Source organism: Sciurus vulgaris (genome assembly GCF_902686455.1).
Source record: "Sciurus vulgaris genome assembly, chromosome: 12".
Classification (NCBI taxonomy): Eukaryota; Metazoa; Chordata; class Mammalia; order Rodentia; family Sciuridae; genus Sciurus; species Sciurus vulgaris.
In genome coordinates this window covers 39,081,269-39,100,833 of record NC_136473.1, presented here as the reverse complement: position 1 = coordinate 39,100,833, position 19,565 = coordinate 39,081,269, and the positions used below count along the sequence as shown (strand labels likewise).

At 38.0% G+C, this 19,565-nt stretch overlaps 1 protein-coding gene across 31 annotated transcripts in view; it reads right to left on the bottom strand.

The window, feature by feature from the left end:
* PARD3 (par-3 family cell polarity regulator) overlaps positions 1 to 19,565 on the bottom strand; it is a 685,332-nt gene that overhangs the window by 583,785 nt on the left and 81,982 nt on the right. For 5 of the 31 annotated variants that reach the window (XM_079107651.1, XM_079107656.1, XM_079107649.1 and 2 more), the window contains exon 1: positions 6,920 to 7,336. The exons of 14 other annotated variants lie outside the window; for them this stretch is intronic. In XM_079107651.1, coding sequence (XP_078963777.1) covers positions 6,920 to 7,045 — 126 coding nt within the window. In that variant the 5' untranslated portion in view covers positions 7,046 to 7,336. Of the gene's footprint in view, positions 1 to 6,919; positions 7,349 to 19,565 lie in introns of those variants that run through there. 12 more of the 31 variants (XM_079107669.1, XM_079107661.1, XM_079107662.1 and 9 more) reach the window with 8 other exon arrangements.

Sequence of the window (19,565 nt, the reverse complement as noted above, 5' to 3'; positions counted from 1 at the left end):
GGTGGCAAAGGTACAGTTCTTTCTCATGACAATCCTAACAGCACCAAGGGACTACAAACATGCATAATGCTGAGAAGCAAAAAGAGTAAAGAGTTTGAAAAATTCCTTTAAATTGTAAACAACAATGGCACATAACTTAAGAGTTAGCATCCATCAATCTTTTTAGTCACAAAATAATTATGTTGTCACAATAAATGAAATAAATCTCTTGATATATAACAAAGAGACAACATTTTATTTTTTGAAAGATAATGGAAGAGCACAATCAAAAGGAATTATATACTTCATTCTAGATTCTCCTGGTAACTCACTCTTCAATTTAGGTAAGCCAAAAATGAAACATTTCAAACGTTCTAAAGTTGTTTTTTAAAATAATAAAACATTGGCATTTCAAGGCAGACAATCCATGTGATTTTACCTGATTTAATCAGCTCCATTAAAAAAAAAAAAAGCCTTTTAACAAACTCAGACTTAGGACTCATTTCCAACTTTGGTGCAACAACACTGCTCAACAGTGAACACATTTTTGTTGTCTTCTCAATAAAGTTAGAAAACACAGCCGATCAGATATCATAGCTGATATTCAACTATAACAAAACAACCTGGATCACCACTAGAGAGTGACTAACAGAACACATGCATGCCTGGCCCCCACTTCTCTATCCCAAGCCACACCCAACACCAACACCTCACCACAACACAGCACACAGCAAACCACAAACCTGCTGCCTCCACTGAAGGGTGGATGCCTTCATTTAGCATGTCAGTCAAAAAGAGAAAAGGCAACAGGAAACCAAAGGTGAAGTCCAAGTTCAAGGAAATAACTTTCTGGTATTTTATTCCATTAAAACTAGCGCACAATCTTTCACAGAGTCACGCAGTATCGTAGGAATAAGTGAAATCAAGCCACTATCAACCTGTGGCGCTCACATAACTTCCATAACATCTTAGAAAACTCACGAATGTCCTCAAACTCCTTCTTTCTGTATAAATGAAGGGAACAGCCCATATCACAGGGTTGGTTTGGAATGGAGCCAAGGCAAGAATGATACACAGTAACCACCAGTTAGACAATCTGCACTGTGCTGTACAATTTTAAAAATGCATTCATGTGCATTCTCCAGTGTTGGGGAAGGATTTATAATTCCTATTTTCAGATGAGAAAACTGAAACTTGGTGAATATGATACTGACAAAAGGTCACAACTAATATATGCTGTCAGTCAGGACTCCAATCTACATGGGTTATCCATCTCTTAGTGCTTTCTCACACTGACAATAATGATTTTCAATCCATAGCATCAGTTATTTGGATTCTCTCTACCTGCTCCTCCCAACTTCCTCACATTTTAATAGAGTACACAAGAAGGAGGACCACAAAATATTTCTTTTAATAAAAAAGTTCATGCTACTTTTAAAAAATCAAGTCTGAAAAACCACACACCTAAATGTTCTATTACATGTTCTATTCTCGTCCATGATTTAAAGCAGTGGTTCTCAAAGTAGAAGTCCAGATCTGAACATCAGCATCACCTGGAAACTCCTCAGAAATCCCAAAGCTAGAGTTCCAACCTGGTTCCTACTAAATCAATATTTCTTGAGGCAGGACCCAGCAATCTGCATTTAAACAAGACCTCCCAGTGATTCTGATGCGTGCTAAAAGTTTAAGGTCCAGTTATACAGAACTAGGAAGAGAGCAACACTTTTGTGTTTCTTCTACATATTGTGTTTCAGTCCATGGATACATGTTATTACCCACACTTTTTAAATCAAACAGCTGTTAGGTATTACATCTTAAAAATGGTTACCATGAACACACAAATATATATATTTGTCTCCTGTAATAAATATACAAATTTCAGTATTCATGCCAGATAGACTTTCTCAGAGTTGTTTCAACTCTAAGCTCCAAAGAATCATAAAACTCTACATTTTTAAACTAGGGTCCTCCCAACATTCCACCTCAAATATCCATTCACTTCCCATGACACACCACCTTGGGAGCTGCCTAAGACCCCAGCAGCTTCTTTTAAAAGCCTGCCAGGAAAATTTTATACAATGAATGAAAAGGACACCCATTTAGAAATAACTTACAACTGAACGATAGTTTCGTTACATCCAATTTTACTATAAATTCATTAAGCTTCTAAGCTTTTAGTCTTTCTTATTTTCCCTCTAAAACCAGTTTCCAATGTTGCCCCCCCACCAATTTTTTCTTTATTCCTCCCGGCAGTGATAGGAATCCTCCTCTAATCTAACCTTCTGACAGTAAATAGAGACACAAAGGAATAGGCTACCAAGGTAAATGACACCACAGGGAAACAGCCAGACAAATCAAGATGGGAGGTTTTGTTTTGTTTTTACAATAAAACTAAAAAGATCTTTAAAAAAAAGAGTCTACTTCATCTGACAGCTAAATGAAATGTGGGACCCCAAAGCAGATCCTGGATCTGGAGAGAGTGAAAAAGGTAAGAAATTTGTCATAGTAGATAACGGAATCATAATTGGTAAGTTTCCTGAATGTTATTATGCTGAAGTTAGGTAAAAAGAATACTCCTACCAATTAGAACAAATTAAAAAATAAGTAGAAATCAAAATTTTAAAATTCTCCCATATGGAGAATATGTATGCTGAAGTATTTAGGTCATGAGAAATGTCCTAATATCTAGACTGGTCTCAAGTGGTCCATCACACATGAAAATAAAGCAATTAATATCACTATTATTAATGCATATTTATGTGTTCATATAGATAGAAAGCTGATGTCCACCATTGGTTCATTTTCTAGCTTTCAGATTTGAAATTTCTCAAAAGAAAAGTCCACGACTTAAAAATAACTGGAGTGCCAAATGTACTCGCACACACCTGTAATCCCAGTGGCTCGGAAGACTGAGACAGGAGCATCACAAGTTCAAAGCCAGCCTCAGCAATAGGCAAAGCCCTTAGTAACCTAGAGAGACCCTATCTCAAAATAAAAAATAAAAAGGGCTGGGGATATGGCTCAGTGGTTAAGCGCCCCTGGGTTCAATCCCCGGTACCAAAAAAATAGAAATAAAAATGAAAATAATATAAATAATAATAATTTTAAAAAATAAAAATAACTGGAGAACTATTCTGGATCAAAGAGAACAAAGAGGCAGGACAAAAGTCAAGGTATAAGTCTTGACTGGATCCTTACTGGGATTATGAAAAACAGTCACTGTAAAAAGTGTGGAAATTTTTAATATGGACTCAATATTAGATGATTTTAGGAAATCATTCTTACTTTTCCAAGTTGTGATAATAGTTTTGTGGATATTTAAGGAATACATTCTATTCTATTTTTAGGAGATATACTATATTGATGAAGTATGATGATGTCGGTGATACTTATTTTAAAATAGCCCTTATTCTTTCTATATATACACACATATACATATATACATAAAAACATATGAATAAATATCAAGCATAATGCAAACCAGTCCAACTATTTTAAGCAGAGGGAAGCAAATATAAGGAATTAGTTACTAAGCTGGAAGAAAACATGAGACTCCAAACAGAGAAGCAGTAGCAGGAAGCCACTATCACCCCTCTAGCCTGCAGGGAGGTGGTAGCAGAGCCCAGGGCTAGGGTGCCACAGCAGAAGTTGACCCACAGGGTTACAGCTGAACCTTGCATGATTCTCTCAGCTACTATTGAGTTTTCATAACAAATTGGAAGCAGATTAATTTTAAACAAACTGAATGACCAGCATTCATGAGAACACAGGAAGCCAGCATTCTCACATACTGCTCCTGGGCACTAATTATCACACACATTGGGATGAGGGTGGGGGAGAATAGATTTTTTTTTTTTCTTTTCTTTCCTTTTGCAGTGCTGTGGATTGAACCCAGGGCTTTGTGCACAATAGGTAAACACTATGCACTGAGCTATACCTCCAGCACATGGAGGGGGAGGGGAGATCTGGTACCATGAAATTTTTTTAAAATGCCTAAAATTGTACATATCCATTAACCCAGTAATTTAAAATATGGAGAAAAATACAGAATCAAGATATATAAATAGTAAATCAGATGTTTTGATATATAATACATAATAGGAAACCAGTTATACATGCAACAATGAAAAATCAGGTTGAGCATTCAAAATGGTATCATGTGATACTATATAAAGTATCATCTCACCTTTTGTTCAAAAAAAGGGTACTATGAATTGGAAGTGCTTGCTATATTTTCTGACTTTCCATAATAAACATACATGATTTTTTGTCATCTTAAATAACTAGTGAATGTTTTTTCCTTTCCCATTCCTTTATCTCTTGCTCTCAATAATATAATTACTATCCAACTCATCTTCCCACTTCAAAAATCATATCCTTTAATCCTGTCTTGCATATAGCTACCATATAAATTGTCACAAAATACCCCTTTTATCATGTCACTGTCCTGTAATATGAGTCATTTCCAGTGACTCACTATAGTCTAAAGGTCAAACTCCAATGTCCATAGCCAAGCACTCAAAGCTCTTTCCAAGTCTGCCTTTCAGGGTTCCCCAAAACAGTCTCTCCATCCTCCCAGTCAGGCCTCAGTGCCACCCTGCCATATCTGAATCTTACTGTTAAACCCTAAGTACCCAGAATAGTGTGTAAGACAAAGTAGATGCTCAATAAATATCAGCTAAGTGAATTAATTCTTATGTTTTTTTGTATTCTCTTCCACACATCTGGAATGCTTTCATCTTCACATCTTACAGCTACCCCACTTATATGCATTTTTCTAAGGCAAGTTCAAAACGTACTTCCTCAGTAAAATGTGCCCTCATGTTAACCCACTTATCTAGACCACAGATCTGTCACTAATAGCCTATTTCCTTGTATATGTGTGGTAGTGTTTGCTCTTGTTTACCAGCCCCCACCCCCGACCCCAGATAAGATCCCTAAAGGCAGGGACCGTCTTCAGTTTGTTCTTTTTTTTTTTTTTTTTTTAAATAGCACAGAACAAAGAACAAAGTACTGTGTTGTATAAATAGTGTGTACTAGAGAAAAAAAATTAAAATAATCACCCTATTGGGTAAAGGAATGAATTTACACAATCTCTTCTCAGAGAACTTAATCAACAAACACAGGCTTGTCCCCTCCTAACTGCCAAAAGAAAGGAACGGACATGCCGTGCTGTGTCAGGATCAACGCCTCCCCATTCCCCCCTCATCCTCTGCCTCTTCAAGCTGGCTCAGGAAATGCTGTGTGAGTGTTCTAGCTGACACTCCAGAAAACAGTTTAGATGTAGGGAAAGAAGACATCCAGATATTTTTCCATTGCAATAAGAAGCCCAGACTACAGTGTGAACACCTTCATCCTCACCCAAGGAGCTAAGTCTCCAGACTGAGTGACCAGAAGCTCCAGGCAGACATGCATTGACACTTGGATAAATGTGCCCGCCCAATTCCCTGGAGAAGGAGGACAAGACAAAATCTCATCTTAGCCAAGCATGCTCTCCTACAATAGTCCTGATAAATGTAACAAAATCCAAGAGTGTGGGAGACTGCCTGCATGGCTCCCTGATGAGCTGGTATGGGCAGAATCAAAGGCTTCACTGAAGGAAGGAAATACCTGAGGTACTGTATGTGTAATATATCCAAGCCTGGTAGTGGATGTGTGTCCAAGAGTACTTCTCTTAAAAAAAAAAAAAAAAAAAGGAAAGAAAGAAAGAAAGAAAAAAGAAAAAAGAAAAAAACAACGTGTACCTAAAGGATAGCCTACCCTAGATCTCAAAATCTGTAAGCTGTACAACCATCAATACCCTGAAAGCAGACAGCTGGCAATGTACCCCCTCCACCCCCAATGCATTCCTTCACATGCACTCTGTGAAGTCCAGCAGTGGGGCTGTCAAGTTTCAAACATTTCTGTGCCACTCTTTCACAAGTGACCATTTTTTCAACAATTCTGCCTTGTACATGAAGAGACAAAGGACCAGCAAACTTGACTTGTCTGAGATGTAACTAAAGCTGAAGAGCAAAACAAGGGGTGCGTGGGCTCAGATGTTACTGTGACTTGGAAATCCATCTATAAGACATGCTGCCGCCTCTTCCAGGACATAACCAGTTTGCCAAGAGAACATATGTGGAAGGGAGAAACTGAAGCATCAACCAAGATAAAAGACAATAATGAGAATAGAACAAAAGGAATAATGAAAACAGTATCACCCAGCAGGTAATATACTTGACTAACTTCAATATGGGAAAGGAATGCTTTACATCTATAGAAATATAAATCGACTGAAGATACATTTCATTCCAGTCATATTGCAAGTAGCAACGGATTCAAAGCTGTAGTAAAAAACAATCCATAAACAGGTCAGGGTTACCTCAAGGTAGACGCATCTGCACCTCAGGGACCACAATTTCTATGTTGCATGATACATTTTAAAGCTAACTGAAATGTTGACTGTTTCATACATACATATAGATGTGTGTGTAATATATGTATATGTGTACACATATATACACATATATATGAACTAATCCAAGGAGATTCTCAAAGTTACTCACTCACCCAATCTAAGCTAAGAAAAACCTACCCTCACATATTTACTCTCCAACTAGGAAACAAGAAAGTGCAGCTGATACAGTCCAAAAGGAATTCTCATGACCTGGAAAGAAAACCTCAGTGAGATATGATAAATTCTAAGTGGTTCTGAGATCTAAAACAAAAATTTAACTTCCAAGCAGTTCCCCATACCCCCTGACATTACTTAATCCAAAAACCACCTCCTGATTTTTTTTCCTGTTTAAAGAAATTCTCTCAAATTACTTAACCATACAGGAATAATTTCTTACACCTGGCTATACTAAAAATGGCTGAATCAGAAGAAATATTTCTAAGTCAATTGAGAAGAAGAAACTACAAGAAAACCAATTTGAACAGAGGACTTTGCACCTACCTCTGATTTCCTCTTTGGAAGCCTGGGCAAACAGTCATCCAGTTGTACCTTGTGACCCCTGTACTGAAACCCAGCACAGTCCACACTGCGTGGGGTCCGGGCTAGAGTCCCACAGCACCACATCATCAGGACACCAGACAGCAGTGCTCCAAGAGTGGTTCAGACCACAGCCACTTAGAAGGGTGGAGGGGCCTGTGCACAATGTCTCCTCAGGATTGCTGTTGCCAGAGGTGGGGCTCCCTTCTCCTCCCAGGATACTCCTACCCCGAGTCAAGGGAGGAATACATGATGGTATCTTCAAAAGATTTGCCTAAGACCAGAGAGAGCTCTGGAATCTGATTACCTTGGAGATCTTGTAGGCAAGGAGCATGCATCAGCTTTGAGGACAGATTATCAGCAGGGACAGAGTGATCAAGTTTCAATGGATATGTATATCCATATACACCAAGACATGAGCTTCTCACTCAGTCCATGGGTTTTCCCTGTTACTCAAATCCACTTGCTGGTTTATACCTCTGGAAAGTCATTCTCACACTTCCTCACTTGCAGGACTTTCCCACATTCCAATTCCAGCACACCTCTATCTCTCTTTCTGACAGTATTCTTCAATCGCACTTTATCTTATGCCCAATCTCTCCACAAGCATGTAAAACAATGTCTTGAAAATTTTCACATTTTACAATGTGTCACCCTGATGAGTCTGTAGGTAATAATATTCACTCATTCAGCAAATATTTATGGAACATCCATGGTGCAGCAGTTGCTGGACTGGATGAGGGTTCACAGCAGCTTTGATCCCCACCCTCTGGAGTCTCCAGTCTAGCATATGAAATAGCAAAGACTCTTTTAAATGGGGCACATACACCCCACGGTATTCACTGGTATATATTACTAGTTTTCTCAAGTCGAAGGTCAAATTGTATTCCTTTACAGATCAACTTATATTCCTTTATTTATTTCCAGATTTGCTGGCACTTAAATACTCCTAAAAGACCTAATGTGGCTCAAACATTTTCTAGTCCCACCTGGTCAGATTCCAATAGGGACATTCATTTGAAATAAGGGAATTTTTAAATAAGGACTCCAAGATAACTTATAAAATCCACATAAAGTTTATATATGTTAAATTCCTAATTCCTTAAAGACATGACTAGGTCTCTGTTCCTATAAAATTTTCCCTCATAAGATAGTTGAAATTTAGTTACCATCACCTTCAATTTATTCCTAAGAAATTATGCTACTAGTATCTCAAGAAAAAGACATGAAGCAACACAATCTAAGCAGCCCAACAGAGAACACAAACACAAGTACCCTGAATTATTAAAATTAACAGGATACTTAAAAATTAAGTTTCTGATAAAATCCTTGCATAGTAGCGAAAAAGAAACAAATTAACTATATAGGAACTCAGGAAAAATATAATTACACAACTAGTAATTAGGGAAATGGACTACCTCAAACAACAATAAAACTTGTAACTATAAAATTATCAGATGGGGAGGGGACAAAAGAGGAGCAAAACTAGTTTGTGAAGCTTCACAGACACAAGGAGTGGATGCAACAAGAAACCCGGGCTTTGATGACAAGGACATCTTGTGGGTGTCTGTCCTATCAGGAGCTACAAAAAAAGGAAATAAAATGACTACATGATTAATGAGGATGCACACATCATTTACACTTTGTGGGCATCTGAAGCCTTTTGTGTAAAAATGAAGGGGTTGGATTATCTCTGATGTTCTTATATTGTTCCACCACTCTATGATGCTACAGTATGAAAATTAAACATACTCTAGGCAGCTTTTCCCCTAAGGATAAATAAGATAAGAATTCCAGCCAGGTGTGGTGGCACATGGCTATAATCCTAGTGGCTCAGGAGACTGAGGCAGGAGGATCACAGGTTTGAGGCTAGCCTCAGAAACTTACTGAGGCCCTAAGCAACTTAGCAAGACCCTATCTAAAATAAAAATAAATAAAAGGGGACGGGGATGTGGCTCAGTGGTTAAGTGCCACTGGATTCAATCCCCAGTACAAAAAAAAAAAAAAAAAAAAAAAAAATATATATATATATATATATATATATATATAAAATTCTACCCACACATAATTTGATCCTGAAAACTCATAATATAAAATTAAAACTACCTTAATTTTTCCTTTAACATTCTGTTAAACATCCACATCCTTGCAAGAGCAGAATTCTAAGCTGACATATCACCTGCATGAACAACTCTCCAAACCTGAGAGTTGGGTGCTGCCAAAGTGGAATAACACACTAGGGAGCAGGGCTAAGGCCCATTCGTGATTGGAAAAGATAGCTGCTAGCAGGAATGGAAGAGCCACACAGAGGCTCCTAATGACACAACACATTTCTATAGCACTCACTGTGCCCTTGAACAACTGTAGATGACAAGATGGCATGTACACAGCACCAGTCAATCATGAACTCAATACTCATGGGGCTAGGGATATAGCTCAGTGGTACAACGCCTCTTTAGCATGTACAAGGTCCTAGTTTCCATCCCCAGCACAAAGAAAAGAAAGGAAAGAAAGAAAGAAAGAAAGAAAGAAAGAAAGAAAGAAAGAAAGAAAGAAAGAAAGAAAGAAAGAAAGAAAGAAAGAAAGAAAGAAAGAAAGAAACGGCATTATAAATACAGGGAATATAATCAAGTCAATAATGATGCAGGAGCATCATTATTGTTCTCCAAGATTTTAAAATCAAATTTGGGAAGCAAGCCATAGGTATGTGAAAGTTCACTAACAATACTCCATTATAAAACCTAAACACCAGTCAAGTGGTACAAGAATTAGAAAAGTTTGGAAAACACTGAAGACAAAGAACACTTCATGAAGGAATTATTATTTCATTTTAATCCAGGGGAATCTCAGGACAAAGGTGAGGAGGGTAAATATATTTATGGCACACCTTGAATGACCAGGAATCGAACTCAAAAGTTCTAACAATGCACACCCTCAGCACATGAGCTTTCTCTTTATTCCACCCCTCCCCCACACCCCACCCCCAGTCCCTGCCCCATAGTGACAGGTTGCACTGAGCTGGCCAGGATCCCTGCCAGGGGTAGACTAGAGCAAAGCCCTTCTCAGACCTGTGCAAAAATGGCTGATGCTCAAGTCCTAACCTTAATGTCATCACCAAGTGTCACATCTGTCCTAAACAACATAATTTCCCAGGAACAAAAACAGCTAATATGAACCCACAATTTGTGGTCTGAAAAGAGTTATTTGACAGACCTGAAAACAAACCCTTCTTTAATTCTAAAATTTTAAAGGTTGCTTGATTATCTTTGGTTTGCATTCTCCCCACTCCTCCCCACTTTTTTCTTTGAAGTTAAATCTTTCAGGTTAAAACTCTCATCCCTCAAATTTGTTAATAGTTCCTTAAAACATTCCTTTAGTATAGTGCAGCAGCTCTTCCTGTTTATCAAAAGACTGAAATAAATATCAGGTCAACAAGACTAGACAAGGGAAACATAAAACTTGTTTGACAACTGAGGCCACAAGTATGTTCCTATGAGTGCAAGAGAAACAACCACCCACCTTTTTGTTTTACCTGCTCAGGTCCATGCAGCCAGCAGGGCTTCCAATGCAACCCTGCATCCCCACCCCTCAGACTCCCCCACCACCCAAAGAGCAAAGACATTTCAAGTCAACTTGGAATTTGAACCATGAATTCATTAAGTTCAAGACTTTCAGCTTTCACATCACAGCTGAGTAATGTGTATTATGCTTATGATTTAATTGCCATGAAATCAGCATATCTACAAATGTGAAATACAATACTAGAGTTCATTCCTACTGAAAATCTATGATGCCAAACCACTGATAGCACAAAGCTGTTGGAGCTAAGAAGGGTATTTGTTTTGATGCAAAGCCACTAGCCTGTTCCCGTGGGGGCCTGCCCCACAGTCACCTGACATTCCTGCAAAAACTTGTCTCTCTTTTGACTGGGAACACAAGGAATGGGATTGGCACCAAAAGTTCAACTCATGGCATGTTAGGAAATAACTTCTCCCTCAAGTAAATAGGTATAGTGCATATTCTTGGCACTTTTTTGTTGTTGTTTCGCTTTTTCTTACTTTAAAAAAACTTTGCCTTGGAAATAATGCCACCTTGCTTTGCATCAAGACCTTTTAAACTCACCTAAAATAAAATTTATGATAAAGATATATGCCAGTGTATATACCACTGAAATCAGGATAATATTCCCCAATTATTTAATAAGTCTAAATCCACCATAAGTTAAATAAGTTAGTTGCCTTTAAGAACTGTTCTTCTCAATTAAAAGCCACAATACTATGACAAAGTTAAAGAAAACACTTTTCAGGTTAACGAGAGGGCACCCGGTAGAAGTTTATGCTGTGTTATACCAGAAAGGCAATAGATAAACCTTGAGAATGCTAATTAGTTTATTCTAAATCTGTACCACACATTCAAAGAGCCCCTGAGGAGATGGAGGGGTAGCTCAGTGGTAGAGCACTTTCCAAGCATGCAGGAAGCTATAGAGATTAGAACCCTAGCACCAAAAAACATAAGCAAAACAAAAACAATATACCCTTGAAAAGGCTTACCTAAAGGATTTTTGCCACACTCTACAGAGACCCATGGCAACCAAAATAAATCGATTTCAGAGTTGAGGAGAGTACATTCTAAAAATAGCAAAATTAATTAAGTTTAGTTGCTCCTTTCCTACAACCCCATCCTGTGTTGGAAAAGAATCAAACAATTCCAGAAAGAAGAGTATGCAAAGGAAACCATGTGAAAAGAAGAGAAACAACAGAGGATAAGGCCTCAGAAATACTTCAACTTCACAATGGACCTCCTCGGGCACCCTGTGAGGACTGTGAAGGAAACTGACCCTCCTGGCAGCAGGTGGGTACCCCCCAAGGAGAAGGCTCTGAACTGGACCAGGGCTGTGGGGTGGCCATCAGGAAACTCCTTCAAAGTGCCTGCCATCCATGAGATGAGCTAAGTGATCAGAAACATCAAGGTCCCCACAGGATACCCAGAAATAGCCTCACTGTCCTACAACTCAAATCAACAAGCAGATACTACTGTACCAGGATCTTCTAGAGCTGTTGGAGTCCAAACTTTCAGCAATTATGATAAAATAAGAAATGAGAGTCAGACATCTACTAAGTGGGTAGTTTCAGATATCTGGTAAAAGATACAAACCAAGCATTAAGTATCACTGCAAATCTGAGTCATATGAAAAAGAAAATATATTTGGGGATTATACTAATATCTTCAATCAGGCATATATGAAATTCTAAATATGTCAACTCCAACACTAGAAAAAGAGTGGCTTTAATGTTTTTGAACAGTAATAAATAGGAACTCACCCACACCATCTAATCATTCACACTTACAATTTCCACGAGACATCATCAAACAGAAAACAATGTATAGTTAATATTCTCCAGGGTTTAGTAGTAAACTGGCTCAATGCTTCTGCACAGGGTCATGTAAATACAGTCACAGGAAATGAAAAGAATGTTAAAGTTGTCAAAATCAAAATGGAGTCACTCATGTCAAGCCTCGCCAAAAAGAAAAAAAAAAAAAAAAAAGTAAATAAAGCCAAGAGGTTATAAAGGAAGAGTTCATATGCATGACTACCTGATGGTAACTATAGCAAAAGACTGAAAAAGCCGGGTGTGGTGACGCACAGCTGTAACCCAATGGCTCAGGAGGCTGAGGCAGGAGGGTCATAAGTTCAAAGCCAGCATCTACAACTAAGCAAGGACCTATGCAACTTAGTGAGAACCTGTCTCAAAATAAAAAATATAAAGGATTGGGGATATGACTCAATGGTAAAGCACCCTGGGTTTAGTCCCTCATACCCAAAAAGGAAAAAAATAAAAAAGACTGAAAGAATACAGTCTTGTGCAAGGTCACTGCAATCCCAATTAAAAAAAAAAAAAAAAAAAAGCACCACAAGAAGCTAATCTGCCCAGAAACTGCTATTCAGCTGAGACTGAGACTCCCCTTGATATTAATAATAATCATTGTGGCCAAGTATTGTTATTTCAAAATAATTGATGTAATCTTCCTAATTTTTGTCTTTAAAAGTTTCCCCCATCCCAACCTCTTTGAAAACACCTATAGGTAATTATGCCATGTGTAATCCCTTGCATTGCTCTGCTTTTCCCAAATAAATATCAGTATCCTCCAGAAAATGTTCATTTTTGTTTGTACCCCCACCAAATTGACAAAAAATATCCACGAAGGTGTTATGAAAGTGAGGACTGAAGGCCAGGCCTAGGCAATCACATCAAGTGAGAGTGGGTTAATGAGAGACTGCTCAATTCATCGAAAGCTTCAGGGTGGAACTCTTCAGCCTCTCACTTTCTGTGCAAAGGAGCCCCACAGGTCTCCTAACCTAAGTTCTAAAAGCTGCACAAGGCTTCAAACGCTAAAAACTTTTTAAACTTTATATTATTTGCCTCTTGCAGATGGTAAATCACAAAGCATTTTTAAACTACTTTCCAAAACAATTTCAGTATAAAGTGTGGCTGAGGGCAGGATGTTTAATATTCTCATTTGCCAAATGCCTATATTGATTTGTAGGAGTAGAGGGCACCTTTGATTTAAAAGTATCCAATAAAACCTTAAAAGAGGGCAAGGGGAGGAATCAAAACTCACCATACTGGACAGGGCAAGGGACGGGGGATTGGAATGGGAAAGACAGTAGAATGAATCAGACATAACTTCCCTATGTCTGTATATGAATACACGACCACTGTAACTCCACATTATGTACAACCACAAAAATGGGAAGTCACACTCCATGTATATATGATATATCAAAATACATTCTACTGTCATGTCAAAATAAATCAACAAATAAAAAATTTAAAAAAATTTTTAAACCATTGAAAGAAAAAATTCATCACTGATAACTGAATACACACACACACCAGTGACATCACTATGCTTATTGTACCTTTCTGGTTCCTTTTTGGCCCATAAGGAAACATGGAGCCTTTGGTTTTTATTATTGACTCTCCAAATTTTAAAGTCAGTGTCTGTCTCAGATAAGATCATAAACATCTTTATGCTCAGATTACTAATTATTTCAAACAATCTTGTACAAACCAAAATGTATTAGATATCGGTTATATCATAGTAATTAATCTTGGCTTTATTATGTCAGAAAAGTTTTTAAACTTTCCATATTCCACAGCAGCCAATTCCCAGCGTGGGGGGGGGGGGAGAAACCCAACCACCACCTCATAAATTTTGCATCATCCTAGTACATCATGTCTTAAAATAAGCTCAAATATTGATCGCAGAGGTGCAGAGAAGGCCTACAGGACTGCAGGCTTCTGCAGGGACACAGGACAAGGATGGGCAGTTTTTTCAGGGGCTGTCTACAGACCTCAGGCAGGATCCTCCCACACTGGGCCAGGCAGCAGAAAGCCCCTGGGCTGAAGTAAGGCTGCAGAGCTTCTCTGACTCTTAAGTTCACACCCACTTATGTACTTTGGTGACAGGTTCTCTCACTGCTGTTAAAACCCAGAGCTGCCAGCAGAGAGCACTCTGCCAGCACAAGCACACAGCTCTCAATTCTGCAGTGGGAAATGGGAGCTCCTCACTGCATCAAGGCAAAAACAGCCCTCCAAATGGAAACTTCATGTCCAGCACTGGAACAGTGTAGTCAGAAATGTGAATAAACACAAGTGTTCATAAGAAAACAAACAGGCAATCTGAGAATGCTACAAAACAAATCTGATCTTGTTTAAAATATTTTTCTAGGTAACACTCTTTTTAAAGGAAAAAAGTCAACTCAGTGCAGTAGAAACTGTATCATGATCTATGATCTACCTGCAATTAAAATAGTCTTTCTAATCGTGCTTATTTTTAAAAATGTGTACCACCATCCACTGTCTTGGAACAATGGAGATAGCACTGTTGCTCTTATTTCCCTTTATTTCTCTTATATGTCTAGGGTTTTGTTTGTTTGTTTTGGTGAGGAAAGAGGCTGTTTGCTTTGTGTTTTGCAGTGCCAGGGACTGAACACAGGGCATCCTGCTGCGGAGCAAGTGCTCTGCCACTGAGCTACACCCCGAGTACTATTGTTTTTTTAAGGCTCATATGTATCCAAGGTTGCTAGTAAAAACTGAATTGTAAATGTGCTAGTAAATTTCTAAACTTACCAGAAAAACTTAAATTATATAAATGGGCTGCCCTATTCCTAATCCCAGTAAAAATATTTAAAATAATTTTATTATCATCACTATAAACAGTACACAGAATCATAGGAAATACTATAGTTGAAGTATGTATTTATTAGTTAAATGGCCAGTTTATTCTAAACCCAGGTATCAAAAAACTGGTCATAACCATGTAAATGTGTATACTTATTATTTGCCAATTAAAAATAAGAGAAGAGAATTGACCTTGAGATATTTTCCACAAGAACTCCCTCACATCACAGAGTCTACTGGATGGTAATAATATAAGAGACAAAGTCAGGCTGTGGGGGAAAAAAATATCCAAGCAGTAGAAACGCCAGGGCTTCTATAATCAGCTTCATGAGCTATGTGGCTTCCGTTAATCATGAGTATAAAGGAAGCATTAGCTCATTCAACACAAGCAATAAATCCAAAAGTTAAGAGTGCAAGCTCTGAAACAGCTGGAACAAATTACTTGACCTCTTTCTGCCTTAGTTTCCACATGTGAGAAATGTAACAGGAGTACCTAACTCACAGTTCTTAAAAAGTATTAGATAAACCAAAATCTGTAAAAGCTTTTCAAATAATTCATGGCATTTAGTCACTGCTCAAAAAGTATTGGTTGCTGCTATTATGAGCCAGGATTTTTTTTTTTTTTTTTTTTTTTTTTTTAAGTCTCTACTCCTCACCTGTATAGACTAATGTAATAGACCGTAAAATTTTCTCTTGGGGCAGGGGGAGTCTCAGGAGCATATGAATACCAAGTTCCAATCGCTCTTCAAAAGGACTGAGGGTATGTACTGATAGAGCTCAATCCTGGCTGCACTGGAAACACATGGAAAGCTTATTAACTAGCTACCAACCACATCAACCCAGATTCACTTAATTAGAAACACAGATAATGCTAATGGGCAATCAGCCTTAGGAGCTCCACCACCTGACCTAGGATTATAACTGAACAAGTTTCTGTGCGTATAGGCAAATTCTCTAGTAGAGCTAAAGCAGTAGTTGCTTGATATGGATCATTCTACTATCTTGTGTGTACACTTGTGGTTAAAGTAAACAATCCTTAAAAAAAAATCCTATGTGTTAAGGTAGTGAATGTAGTACTAAGCCTAAGTTTCTCTAGAATGGAATTTGGTTGCTATTCCTTCCAGTCTTCAGACTCTATATAGATAATCAATTAGCACCCCATGGATTTCTGCCTAAAATGCGTCTTAACCATCAACAGATGCCATCTGACTTCCTCAAGCTTTCAGCTATAACTATTTTTACACCTAGATCAGAGCAGAGTTAATGATTTCCATCAACAAAAGCTCTTCTCTCTCCTGTGTTTAGCAAAGGCCAATATTATCTCTTTATATTCTCCTCCCTGAGCCTAGACTTGCCAGGGACTTCTCCAGCCACACAGTCTCAGAGTCCTCGGGTGCTGCAGCTTTCCCCACTTTTCTGTGGACTGGGAATTAACTCTAGCTTCTACCCTGCCACTAATGAGCTGAGTGAGTTTAGGCAATGAATTGTCCTGTCGCCTTCCCCACCATGAAGTAAAGGGGAGCACTGTACTCTTAATATTATTCTATCCTTTGAGAGCACAAAAATCACATCACCTATTCCACTTCATACAGTGTGGTGGGTGGGTTATTCCATCATTCTAAGAAGCATAAGTAAATACCTTGGCACCAGAGTCACAAGCTCATAATCCTATAGGAACCAAAGGAGGAAATGAAAGGGGCAGGATGGGTGGGTTCCTGCAAACTGGAGAGCACAAACCACATCTAACGAGCGCAGCTGTTATGGGCAAGCAGGCGTGAGCCCGCTCCTGCCTGAGCTCCCCAGGCCTTGGGAAGGGCTATATGTTCTGATGTCTTCTGCAGCATCTTCTCACTTCCTCAGGTTGGCCATGACAGACAACATGAAAACAATGCTGTCCAAACCACTTCTCTGCAGGCATGGCAATCCTCACAGGACCCCAGGTCAATCAGCCCTTCCAGAGGGCTTAAACACAAAAGAAAACTATAACCTTGTATCTTGGAAAGGGGGTGAAGTTCATTTAACTGAAGCAAGTCTGAACACAGCAACAAGAGATATTGCTGTGCTTTCTTTAATTAAAAAAAAAAAAAAAATTCCAAATTTATATCCATGATGATTTACGGGCACTTTGGAGCCTTTAAGATTTTCTTTCTGCCCCAGTCTCTCCTCTCTATAGTCCCAATCCTATATACACTGTTACCAGAATACAACCCTTCCAACCCTTGTGAAACCCTTTCCTGTTTGAGAATTTCACTTGTAACAAAAGTATTCAACCCCAGCACATACACACACATACACACAAACGTGCACGTGTGCGTGCACACACACACCTTCCAATTTCTCCAGCCACATGTACTATCATTTACTGGGCACAGGCTCTTGTGGAAGCTAAAATCTGAAATGGGAAGTTCAACAATGTTAGCCATGAAACAACAAAAGACCCTTGCAATGCATTCTGGATCAAAGACCAAGTATAATATGTCTACTGCATTAGATCCTAGGCATTTCCTAGGATAGATCTATAGGTAAGAAAAATAAGAGTAAAAGCCTTTCCTTCCCCATTTTCCTCAAAAACTTATAATAAAACAATTTTTAGAAAACACTCAAGTTTAGGGTCTTGAATATTTAATGAAATTACACAGTACTTCAAATACAAACATGCCTCAAAAAACCTGTACATTTAACAGCAAAATGTCTAAAGATTCTGACACTTAATAAATATCATTTCTGAATATTTTCATAGATTAGAAAAATAGTCGTATTAACAGCCAGCTAACCCCACATCCTGAATCCGTCCACAAACTGCAACGACATAGTGGCACTTCAGAAAAAAAGCAGCAAACTTTTCTTCAGTCCTGAAATGTATCCTAACAGATGAGCAATGAAAGAACAGAAATTTACACCAAGTCCCTATTCACATTAAAATGACACGTTTCCATTTGTCCTAATGCTACTGACCAGCTTACAGTAAGTATGGCTCATTGTTGCTTCTTTCTAAGTATTCTCGATTAAGATGATGTCATTGCAAACTAAAGTAAACAGTTTTTATTGCCCAGCAGAATATAACCATTTCTATGCTTGTCTTTTCTTTCTCATTACCTGGAGGCAGCAATTTTAAAATCCAAAATTTCATGATGTACATTAATTTCAAAAATAGCTTGAAATACTTAATGTAATATCCTGATTTTCACATCAGGCAAAATTTTCAAATTATTCTCATACACAATAGTTAAAATGCTGACAGCAGTCTACTTTTTTGAATATATAAAGCCATTTAAAAATATTATGAGAATTTCATGACACTAAACATCTCTAAATACTATACTTTCTATGACTTAACATAGAAGGGTTTGCCACAATAAGACTAATCTGATGACAAAGTACCCAAAAAAGTTTCCACTTAATTAAAAATACACTAAGGAAGTTACACACAACAAATTAACTTTATTATACAGTGAACAATCTCCTAGAGAAGCCGGAAAGTAATCTGACAGCAGTCCAAGTAGCTCATTGTGCTTCACTCCTGGCTGCTATGTACTCCCTGAGATCCATCCCCAGGGAGAGATTAAATTTAAAAGGATGGGGAAAAGAAGGAAAGATCCTTCCAATAAAAACCACATCCAAGAATCCCCCTCATCCCTCCTCCTATCAGAACTAGGGGCTGTCCAATATGTGTTCTGGAGAATTTTAATAGGTTTTATAGCCTGAATCGGAACTAAAGAGTAATTCATAAAGAATTTTAGTGTGTTCCTTAAAATGATCAATAAAATAAGTTCTTAGGGTTATATCCTGACCTAAGATAAGCTGTCACTCATGGAACATCTCAGAACAAAAACTAGAGTTATATCACAGATACTTCTATGAGATATGAGATCTTTCTGACAGCTGCACCAGCTCAAATCTTTTAGCACAACTTTTAGAAATCCTGCCCTTCTGGATAAATAAATATACTTCTGAGCCTGGAAAATACAGGCAAAAGCGAAAGAAAATTTTAGGTGACCAAATTTTCCCCAAAATATAGGAAATATTTTAAGACTTTCAACTATGCAGTTAAATAATTCAAAGACTAATTGAAATTCAATTTTCATAGAAGTGTTTCTTTTGTTCTTTATTCATCCTAATGTGTGCTGAGAAAGATTTGATTAATTGTTAATAAGTTGTTAATTTTGGCTATAGTATGATTTGTCACGATCTTAAATCTATCACAATCCACTATAAGGAAAGTGTTTTGTGTCTGTTGTTTTAAATCCAGCATCTAGAGATGAGTGAAATGTGGTTGGTCAATATTCTCATAAAACAAAATGTAATTCATGTTGCCAAGTGGTTGTATTGATTTGGTAGTCCCTGGCTGGTCTAAATTCTATAAGAGAACAAGATAATAACTTGGGTCCTACTGTGCCAGGGTGTTTCAAACCACACTTACTCTG